The sequence below is a fragment of the Monodelphis domestica genome, chromosome 7 (genome assembly GCF_027887165.1).
Source record: "Monodelphis domestica isolate mMonDom1 chromosome 7, mMonDom1.pri, whole genome shotgun sequence".
Taxonomy (NCBI): Eukaryota; Metazoa; Chordata; class Mammalia; order Didelphimorphia; family Didelphidae; genus Monodelphis; species Monodelphis domestica.
Genome location: NC_077233.1, coordinates 40150732 through 40162884, shown reverse-complemented (window position 1 = coordinate 40162884; position 12153 = coordinate 40150732). Strand labels below are relative to the sequence as shown.

Below are 12153 nucleotides of genomic sequence, written 5' to 3'. Positions count from 1 at the left end.
AGTGACTGAGTGGATTGATAGCACAGGCTTAGAATCAGGAGATGTTGAGGTCAAATCTGGCCCCCAAAAATTCCTATTTGTGTGACCTTGGACATATCATTTAACTCTAATTTCCTAACTCTTACCATGTTTCTGCCTTGGAACCAGTATAAAGTATTGATTCCAAGATGGAAAGTAAGGGATTAAAAAAAGAAACAAACAATACCTTCATGCTTTGTAATGTATACCAACTAGAAATATATGTATATGGATGTGCATATATGAATCTAAATATACAAAGGAGCACTTCCTTTGGGAAGGACATTAGGTAGGACATCACACACACACACATACACACACACACACACACTCACACTTTTTCTCAATGGAGTCTTAACCCAATTTTTCATTTTGATGTAGAAGTGACCTTGGGTTTCCCAAGGTTTTGCCAACACAATGTCTACCCTTGCATCAAATTGGACCAGGTGAAATAAATATCGATTGGCTCATGCCAGGAGGCTAATGACATGGTGAAGAATGTTGGGGGTCAATCAACCCATGTATCATACGTAAAGCTCTCTTCTACTTATACAATAGAATACATACATACAGTGTATGAATGATCATAAAGAAACCAAGGGCTAAAAGTACAGTTTGTCAACCATCTATACTTATTTATCTGAGAATTCATTCTCTAAATTTGAGATCCTTTTCTAATGGTCCAAAAAGGACACATATTTCCAGAAGAGCTGAATCATATGAATCTAGACTTTCTTGCTATCCATCAAAATAAAAGAAAAATTGAAGTGATACAGAAGTTGAAAAAGGTCTCCCTGGTGTTCCTTGGAGAGATACAGTTAGAAGTAAACTGATAATATTTTATAATACTTTCAAAGGCAAGAAGAAATATTATTTCATAGATTATATTTCTTTTCATATTATATTTCCAGTGATGAACAATGAAATGAACTTTTGCATATGCACCCATATCAGCTGCCAAGGAGGAAGATATAAATTCTAGCAAGAATAATATCCTACAAATTAAATCCACACTTAAATATGTGAGGAATAAAAAAGAGGAAAAAGGTGGTAGAATTGTAAATTACTAGATATTATGAGAAGGAAAAAACAGTTATAAAATAAATATATAGATTATATATAATATAAATAAATATATATTATAAATTTTAAATGTTAAAAATTAAAAAAATAGTTATGGCAGAAAATAATCATTATAATTTTTATATATGTACAGTCAAATTTTTCAGAGAAAAGATCAGAATTAGTAAAAATTAAGAACAAACCATATTGAGAATTTTTTTTAATATTGTATATAAATAGAACTTAATCCAAAACTGGAATTTTTAAAGATATTAATGCTTGGAAAGTGATTTACATACATTATCTCACTTGATCCTCACAACTCTATGAAGTTGTTGAAAGGTGTTGATACTCTCATTTAATGGAGAAACAGATTGAAGGGCTTGTCCAGGGTTGCACAACTAGTAAGTGTCTAAGGTCTAAAAGCCCAGCATTTCATCCGCTCTTACCATTTAGCTGTTTCCTATAGTCAATCATGACAAATTGGAAATGAATATCAGAAATGACAACAACTTCAATCATAATAATTATATACTGAAGTATAATCACTATAAATCTATTTCCTCAACAAGAAGATCAAGAGTCTAGAAAGTGCCTTAGTCTGCAAACATTTGATTTACTTGACAAGGCAAGAGAGATATAAGCCAAAAAAACAACAACACTGGTTTGGAATATAAATTATAAAGTCATACAGAGATGGATGATGGATTCTTGTGAGCAGTATCACCTCAGAAGTTAGCAAAACACAGAACAAAAGCATTTTACATAATGTGGTTAGAGATATACCTAAGTAAAGCCATTTTTGGTCATTTAAGATGAAGATATAAATACTACAAAGAGAAGAAACAGAAAATATCTGTAAAGATTACTAGAACAAATAGCTTTACCATCAACAATTGTGAAACACTCCAAACATACAAATAACATTTCCAAATAACTATGTATAGGGGGAAGAAACAATATCCAAAAAAACAAAGATATAAAAAATAGACTAATTGGATCAAGTACATACAGAATAGACAACACACAAGGGAAGAAGCAAACATGAGAGTACTAATGTAGCAATATTCAATATATTTGAAGGAGACAGAGACACCAAATGAATTTAAAAAATTAGATGGTTCAATTGTCCTCAAAAAATACAACTGAGGAAAACATATCAGCACTTATTAACATAGATACCTACTCTCCCACCAACATATTTTTATGAGGCATATATGCCTTTTAATAATATCTTTGGTGAAATTACTAGTAGACATTCATAACAAGTATTCAGCAATGGACTATATCTTTATCATTTCCATTATTAACTAAAAGATGTAGAGAATAAAAGATTGTATTATCCTTATTTTTGTTGATAATTTTATTTGTGCAAATAAAATTAGATTTTATTTAGTAGATAAAATCTATCTCAAGGGTCATTTTTCAGTACATGATCTCTTATCCATAATTTTTAAGAACATTTAGAATTCCTAGAAAGATACAACAGAATTAACATTGTTCAATTACTTTCTATCATAATCATATAGAAGACCAAAATGAGAGGTATATACATCAAAAGCATACCTCACTGGAATCAAGGAAATCTAGCACAATGTTCAAATTGAAAAAGATTACTCTGCAGATGTTGAAATCATCTAGTATTCTTCTCTACAGATTGTACTGATTTTGTTAAAATTCAGAATCATAATGATAGGTAACTACTCAAAAACCACTTTGGTCTAACTGGCTAACAACAGAAATCCTAAATTAATTAATCATGTTAGTGCCAGATTGAAACATGGGTTTCAATAGAAAATATATGATTATACATTACTGTCTGCATAAGCATATTGTATAGATCAACTGATGACCAGGATTTATAATTTTTTTTGCCAAGCACTTTGTTCAACATTGACCAATAGAGGTCATTGTATCCTCACAAATCAAGAGCTTACATTCTAACATGGAAGACACATATACTCCTGTAAGCATAATATGTAGGAAATTAATGAGTAATTTGGGCATAGGATAGTCTGGGAACTGGGAGATCGTGGTGTTGCATGAAAAGCTTTATGAAAAAGGAACCACTTAAATTGAGACAGAAGAAATGCCTGAGATTCCTTCGGGATGGTAAATAGAAAGTTGATTTTGCCCAGATTGTAAAGATGGAGTAATGGGAGATGAAGTCCCACGTGAGAAGAACAATAAGTAGATGGTAACAAAGAATTTGAAAAATAGATAAAGTGTAAGAAAATGAGAAAGATTATGAGGTATGAAGAGCTTTACATGTCTAAGATGATTTTTATCTACAGTCCTAAAGACAAGAAGGAATCACTGAAATTTGGTGTATTCCTGGATGAAATTATCAACCTCAGTCTTTGGGAAAAAATCTTTGTAACTTTATGGAAGATAGATTGCAGTAGGAAGACATTTGAGCTAGTAAGGTAAAAAAAAAGATGTTATTAAAAAATTCAAGAGAGTAACAATAAATGTTTCTACTAAGGTGGTAGCTGATAGATTGGATAGAAAAGAATAGATATGAAGGAAATGATAGATAGATGTGGCAATTAATTATATATGTGGGGAGAATGACATCAATCTCCTAAATCTGAGTGGTATCCTAGACAGCAATAGTGAACTGTAAAATAAGTAAGTGTTTGAGAAGAAAGATAATGAATCTGCCTTTGGACATGCCAAGTATTCAATGTTTCTAAGACTTAATGTAGAAAATAGGCAGTTGGTTAACATGGAAATATATTTTGTATGATGATACATATATAACCCAGTTTGAATGGCTTTCCAGCTCCATGGGAGGGGAGGGGAGGAAAGGAGGAAAGAAAACAATTTGGATTATGTAATTTTGGAAAGTTTATGTGAAATGTGTTATTATTTATAAATAAAAAATTAAATTTAAAAAATTAAAATAGGTAGTTGGTGATGTGGGGCTAGAGCTCTAGAGGGAGACTAGGACTGCATATATCAATCAATCTTAGAGTCATCTATCTGCATATAGATGATAATTGAACCCATGGGAATAGATGATGTCACCAAATAAGAGAATATAGAGAAAGATAGATAAGGACAATGCCTTAGGCTACACCCAGAAGTAGTGAATGAGACATAGATGACATCAGTAAATGAAATTGTGAAGACAGCCTAATAGGAGAACCAGGACAGAACTAAGCCCACCCCCCCCAAAAAAAAAAGAGAGGAGACATTACACAGAAGGATGGCATCAACAATTCAGCAAAAATGGGGCAAAAAAGGGTGCAAAAATGATTGAGAAAAGGCCAAACTGGTGTTTATGAATTTGTCAGTAACTTTGGAATGAGAAGTTTCAGCTGGATGATAAGCCTGGAAGTCAAATAATAGAGGGTTAAGAAGAGAGTTAGACGAGACAAAGTCAAAATAGAAAATGAAGATGTTTTTGTTTTTTTCAATCAGTTTCACTGACAAAGATAGGAGATATAGGGGATGCTTATGGGATGGAAGACCGGAAGTAAGGTTCTTAAGGAAGTAAGCTTCAGAGAAATTTGAAGATGTTTGCAGTCAGCAGTATAGAAAGCAGTAGAAAGGAAAAACAATGACAATTAGACAAAACAAGTTAATAATAGTAAACCTGAGCCTGTCTGTGGCTGAACAGGAGAGACAAGAGGGCTAGACTTCTTTGAGAATTAACAGAGTTCTATTAATGGCTTCAAGCTTCCTAAAAAAAGAAAGGCAACCCTTTTCAATACCAACATTCTAGCAGTGTTACCATATGGTACTAAGGCATACAACAAAATTTATTTCCAAATAATTAAAAGTGAATATCAAACAGAGTGGTGGAGTGACATATGAGAGTGTTGGCAGGCTGCCACATAAAACCAGTGAGGAACTTTGAAAAATAAAATTAGAATATATCATGAGGTACAGGTATGGTAGGTGGCACTGTGGATTGAGCTTTGATCCAAATATTGGGAAAACCTGAGTTCAAATCTGCCCCTAGAGACTAGCTTTGTAATCATGGGAAAATTGCATAATACTGTTTGCCTCAGTTTCCTTATATGTAATATAATCTGTAAAAGGAAATGGCAAAGCTAATATAGTATCTTTGCCAAGAAAACTCCAAATGTGGTCATGAAACATTAAATACAATTGAATCAAACACAAAAGATATGATAGGGCAAAAAAAAAGCTGAAAAAGCTGTAGGTGGCTATCCAGAATGTCTCACAAATATCCTTACCATAACAGGAAAAAGGAAACAAAATCTCCTCCAGAACACTGGGTGGACTCAAGAGTGGATAGATAGGGATGGATGGGTCAAGATCTGCACCATTAATCAGATCTGTGAATTTCAAAACTACTCCACCCTATTCAGACCAGAAGATCAGAGTTAGATATATCTTGATCAATAACAATAGAGATGCTTGTACTAACAGAATCATGTCAGGAAACTACATTCTCCACCCTACTCAGTGTAACAAGATTAGGAAGGGCTGCAGCAAACTCAAGATTTAATTATTTGAGAATATGGCCTTCAACAGACATGTGCAAAAGAAGGACAGACATCTGGGTGGTCCTAGGTCAAGCTATAACCACCATTGGCACATGTGAGATGCAGGAAGTGAGGTAGAGAACAGCCTCTGGAATTCTCTGGACTACCTGGGAGGAGGGCTAGAGTTCAGTCCAGGCTGGTTCTTGAGGTTGGAGGAGCCCCGCAGACTGCTTTTCTTCAGATTGGTCACTTAAGGACTGATCCCTTTCCCTGCCTTGGCTATACAAGGCCTTAATGCCTATTTTGGCTCAGTCTGAGCCAGAGTGGATTCCTTCTCTCTCTCTCCCTCCCTCTGAATACTTTCTTCCTCCTGTTGTAATTAAAACATCATAAAATTTGGCAGCTGACTTAAGTGTTTCATTTAGGAATTACATAAGTGAATTCCTTGGCGACCTTAAATTAATATAGATCAGTCTTATCACAGATTCATCTGAGTATTTCAATAGATATATAAACATTCATATATACATATGTGGGGGTATATGAAGGACATATGTATTTACAGAATGCCTGATTTTGCACTAGGCACTATGTAAGTGCTTTACAAATATTATCTCATTTGATCCTCATAAAAATTCTGTGAGGAAGGTCCTGCCATTGTCCCTATTTCACAGGAGAGAAAATGCTAGCAAATGAAGATTAAATAATTTGACAAGAGTCACAGATTTAGTGTGTGTAGGTGAATTTCAATTTGGATGTTCCTAAATTCTAGATCCACCAGTCAGTATGTTGTGCTTTACATTGATAGAAAAGTTTCAAAACTTCTCCAGATAGTTTATAACATAAAAAAAAAAACAAATAAAAACTCATGAGGTTTGAAAAAGTATAAAAAAAAATCAGTGTTTTAGGATCAGATGAACCAGTTTTAGCAGAGGGCACTTTGAAACCAAGAGCATTTACACACACTCACATTCACACAAAACTCTCTCACACACACACACAAACACACAAATACAAACACATTCTGTGAAATTACAGTCTTGGATTCCTTCCCTGACATTACTAAAGGGCCTCTAAATGCTTTTGTGTGGGTGTGAAAAGGGTTCTTTGAGTAATTTCTAAACCCAAACAACAGTAAAGCTGATGGTATGAAGAGCCCCAAACTTTTCTTTGTGATCTATAAAGAAGTCTCTAATCAATTTGTTTCCTGTTGATTAACTCAAATGGCACCATTCTAATCATATGGCCTAGACTCTCCCATTCATTTCTGTGACCTTACAAAAAGAGGCAAAAAGACCAATCAACTCAGTGAGAGGAGATGGGAAATCCTCTCCATCCTACTGGTCATACTGTTATAAAATGAAGTTCAGAAGTTTCTACATGCAGTTTACAAATTATGCCCATGTGTAAATATTCCCCAAGAAGATTAATTTCCATGTAGAAAATTAAAATAACAAAGAAAAGAGGAAAACCCCAGCATAAATATGAAAGTCCCATTCTCTGTTGTTCTTTCTTGAAAATGTATCTATGATACATTCTAAATCATCTTTAGTTATTAAATATTATTTGAAGTTATTTACCTCTTCATGAATGCCATTTGCTGGAATAGGAATGGCCTTATAATAATTGAATTTAACTTAAATACTAGTCACATTAAATTTCTTGGGGAAAAAAAATAAAAGGCCCCAAATACCTCTTATTGTCAAATGTGCAGTGACTGCCACCTCTCCACGAGGACTCTTCACCCAGCAAGTGTATGGGCCAGCATCTTCTTTTGTTGTTTCTTTGATTTCTAAGGTTCCATTTGGATACGTAGTATAATGGGAGCCTTCAAGTCTTTCAACTTTTGATGGCCTTTGCCTATTGGTTATTAAAAGTATGAATTAATTTAAGGAATTAAATAATGTTGCATTGCTTAAAAATCAACTGGCTCAGATTTGACTAGGGAGAGATGATCTTTTTTTTTTTAATTTTATTTTAACCTCTACATTGAGAACATTTATCTTCTTTAATTTAAAAACTAATGAATATTTGCTGAAATGAATTGCATTGATCTCTAATCTAATGTTGAACCATAGCTTTTTAGGACTGCTCTCCTTCAACACCATCTATTCCAATCACTTCCTTGAAAAAAGGATGAGATTGAGGACCAGAGAGAACAAATGACTTAATTAAACTAATTACTTTTTTCTAATCTCTAGCTTCTATAAATGGTTGATGGACACAATACTTGTCTGTCCAAATTACATTATTAACTTCTCACAAACATCAGGGCAGAGGTTGGTTCTAAAGTAACAGTTCAGTTAATCCTTTCAGTTTCACTTACCATATTTTTTTAAACCTAATTATGGTGACAGGTATGAAATGAAACCCAAATGAAATAAAATGGTAAATGAATCAATTTTAAATTAATATGTTAGTGTACCTCAAGTCTAGCAACAAATATCCTTTTGCTATGGACTTAAGCCCAAGGAAACCAAACAACATAACAATAGGATATGGGTGAACTTATCTTGAGGGAATTTATTTCCTTTGTGCCATTACCAAAAACTGAGCTCCCCAATCATTGCTATACTATAGAATTATCTGTGCAGATATAATTGGGAATATCAAATATACTCATTGACTGCATGTGATAAGATTAAATAGACTTCCAAGTTTGGAGTTGCTGAGCAATGAAAGCACAGAATGTCCTTATTTCAAAAGTAGAATATTTTAGCAGACTTCATTAGGAAATCAAGGGCTTCTTGAAACATTCCCAGATGTGGCTTTCTGTATTGCCATCCCCTTGTGACTTTATTATAGGCCTGTAGCATCGTAGATTTTTAAACTTATAGATTTAGATTTAAATGGCTTCTAAGAGCCATGGAGTCTAATCTTCTTATTTTAGAGATTAGAGTTAGGGCATCACATCAGAGTTATGGAATGTGCTCAAAGTGTATAGATTTATCAAGTATTCCCAACTCCACATTCAGTTCCTTATTCCCTGGGGATTTTAAACATATCCATTCCATTTCATACTTCAGAGAAGCTTGATATCCAGCTTGTGATCATGCTGACGAGAATAATAAATCAATCAACAACAATTTATTACATATCAATTTGTAATATGGGAAGATGCTAATTGGAGGGGGAAGGGAAGGATACTGGGAATATCTTTGAAGGTATGAGAAAGAGAAGACATCAATAAAAACTAATTAAAACTTTTAAAAATTATTATGGGTCCAGTATGTTTTAGGTACTATGGATACAAGTACAAAGAATGAAACACTGACAAGTCCAGAGGAAAACTCAAAAAACAAAGAACTAGAGTTAGAAGGGCCATAATGCTCCTGCTGCATCTCACTGTTTTTGATTTTGCTATGCTAAAAGATATTTGTCTAAAGAAGCCCAATTTTAAATCCTGCCACTAACCCTTGGGATGTCACCTTGAGAAAACCATTGCAAGTGTCTGGATCTTGGTTTCCTCAATTATAAAATAAAGAAGTTAAACTAAATAACTTTTAAGTTCACTCCTGACTCTAAGAATTTGAATTATTTTTTTAAATTACAATTTAATTTCATTGTGGCCTAGCAGTACCAGACCTTAAACTATACTATCAAGGAGTAATGATCAAAACAATCTGGTACCCACTAAAAAATGGAAGGGTGGATCAATGGAAAAGACTAGGGGTAAATTACTAAACTATCTAGTGTGTGACAATCTGAAAGATACTAGCATTTTGGATAAGAACTTTTTTTAACAAAAAACTGATGGGAAAATTAGAAGACAATATGGAAAAAATTATATTAGGTTAATATCTCACACCCTATACCAATATAAGGTCAAAATGGCCATATGATTTAAACATAAAGAGTGATATTATAAGTGAATTAGGGGAACATATAATAGTTTATATCATATTTATGGAGAAGGGAAGAATTCATGACTGAACAAGATATAGGGAATAATACAAGATATGAAAAAATTATTTTGATTATATTAAATTTTTAAAAAAATTTTTACAAAACAAAATTATAACAAATTTTCTCAAAAAAATTGAAGGAACCAAGTCAAATTTACAAGAATTCAAGTCATTCCCAAATGATAAATAGTTAAAGGATATGAATAGACATTTTTCAGATGAAAAAAATCAAAGCTATCAATGATCAGAAGAAAAAAAAAACTTTCTAAAGCTCTCTTGATTAGAGAAATGTAAATTAAACCAACTCTGAGGTACCACCTCACACTATCAGACAGTAAAGGAAAATAGTTAGTGTTGGAGGGAATGGGGTAAAATTGAGACATTAATGGATTGCTGATGGAGTTGTGAATTGATCCAATCTTTCCAGAGGGCAATTTGGAATTATTCTTAAAGGGATAAGAAGGAATGCATACCTTTTGATCCAGTAATACCACTACTACTAGGTCTATATTCCAAAGAGATTAAAAAAAAGGAAAGAACCTATTTGTACAAAAATATATGATTGATATATATAATAATAAAATATAATAAATATAGCTATTCTTTTTGTGGTGACAAAGAAATAAAAACTAAAGGAATACCCCTCAACTGGGAATGGCTGAGCAAAATGTGGTATATGATAGAGATGGAATAATATTATACAATAAGGAATGATGAACAGGATGATTTCAGAAAGAACTGGAAAGACCTATGTGAAATGGTATAGCAGAACCCAGAGAATGTTATACACATAAACAGAAATATTGTGAAATGCTCAAATGTGGTATACTTTATTAATAGCAATACAATGATCCTGGACAACTTTGAGGAATTTATGAAAAAGTATGCTATCCACCTCCAGAACAAGAACTGTTGGAATAGAAATGCAGATGAAAATATCTGATTTGTTTTATTAGGGTTTTGGTATTAGAAGATAATTCAATTATAAAAAATGAATAATATGGAAGTATATTGTGTAATAATTCATATAAAAGCCAGAAAAATTAAAAAAGAAAAAATAAATTTAAAATTGCAATTTAAAATTCAGTTGTTATAGTTCTTCAAAATTATTTGGAAATTTTTTTAAGTTAATTTAAGTCAATATTTAATTTAAATGCTGGGGTTGTTGATGGTTATAGAAGGAGACAGTGACTAGGCTATAGTTTGTGGTTAAAGGTAAGTGAGGCAGGTAAGCCTCATCTATCTTCTCTAATAGATACAATGTTCATTATCTTCTTAGAACTGAAGAACATAATCGAAAGTTTAGGGCCATCCCAGCAGATGGCAACCTGAAAGCACCAGTAAAGAGTACTTAGTTCTGTAGGGTCACAGGTGTGTTACCCCCTTCCATCAATGTCCTCTCCATGCATGTTTTTTGTATACATAATCTTAATGTGATTTCCACTCAGGTCCATTCTTTCCTCTTAGGATGCATATATTTTGGGGTAGTGAGTATTAATTTAATGGAGAAATTTGAGATTATATTTATTAATATGATGTTACTTTAAATACCTTTGTTGTGGATAAAGAATGTCTTTAGGATGACGAGTAAAAAAAATCAATATGGAGTGGGGTCTCCTGAGCTTTCAAAAGAAGTCTGTGGACCCCTATAGTTATTGACTCCCAGAAAACTATTTTTAAAATCTATTTTAAACTATTTTTAATTTAAAAATCATATTTTGAATTATTCAGAACACTATTTTTTTTTGCATCTAAATGGCACAGTGAATCAAATGTCAGAAATGAATTCAGGAAAATTCTTCTTCTGAGTTCAAATCTGGCCTCAGACACTTACTTATCTGTGACCCTGAGCAAACCACTTAACCTTATTTGTCTCAGTTTCCTCATCTGTAAAAGGAGCCAGAAAAGAAAATGTCAAACCCTCCGATATTTTTGCCAAAAGAACCACAAATGAGGTCATGAGGAGTTGGAAACAAATAAAAAATGATTGAATGACAAAAAAGCTTATGAACTTCAAGAGCTAATTTCTTTCTGTTCTCTACAGTTCTTGAGTTTTACATAAAATATTTTTAAGGCATCATTAAAGTTTAAAGCAGAGTTCATAAGAAAAACACTTCATTGTATTTCTTCTATGGGTGGTAAATGTACCATATTCTTCAAAACTCACTCTATTATGGAAAAAAAATCAAAAAACCTTACCAAGTAATCACCGCAGGAGGTGAGGCAAAAACCTCACAAAGTAAGAAAGCACTGTAACCAACCACAGCAGCATATCCTTCATCATCTGGGGTTTGCATCAATGGAGCAATATCTATAAATCAAATCAGAATTCAAATCTTATGTTTTAACTTTAAAGTTAAAATACAATACTTGAAAATCACATCATTTGTAATATAATTAACAAATAACACATATTATTATATAAAATATAATATAAAGAACATAATGAAAATTAGATCTCTACATTTTTAAAATATTCAGTCAGAACCATCATTTAAATGAATACATATTAGGAAGGATCTGTTTTTCTTAGGTATCATATACCCAATGATAATGGGAAAAGAAGTAAGTAATATGTATTGAATATTATTTTCCCATTATTTGTTTGTGCTATTAAAATGCAAGGTAGGCTAATTAAGGAAATAAGAATTTGATGATGATAAAAGTTTTCCTCAAAACCCTCCTCTTGCATTCCAAATCTAGAATCT

The 12153-nt window shown here is 32.6% G+C and overlaps 1 protein-coding gene across 16 annotated transcripts in view; it reads right to left on the bottom strand.

The window, feature by feature from the left end:
* CHL1 (cell adhesion molecule L1 like) overlaps positions 1 to 12153 on the bottom strand; it is a 261865-nt gene that overhangs the window by 47061 nt on the left and 202651 nt on the right. For all 16 annotated transcript variants that reach the window (XM_007500104.3, XM_007500099.3, XM_007500102.3 and 13 more), the window contains 2 exons: positions 11645 to 11756; positions 7234 to 7400 (listed from right to left, as the gene is read on the bottom strand). In XM_007500104.3, the coding sequence (XP_007500166.1) occupies positions 7234 to 7400; positions 11645 to 11756 (279 nt within the window). The remainder of the gene's footprint in view (positions 1 to 7233; positions 7401 to 11644; positions 11757 to 12153) is intronic.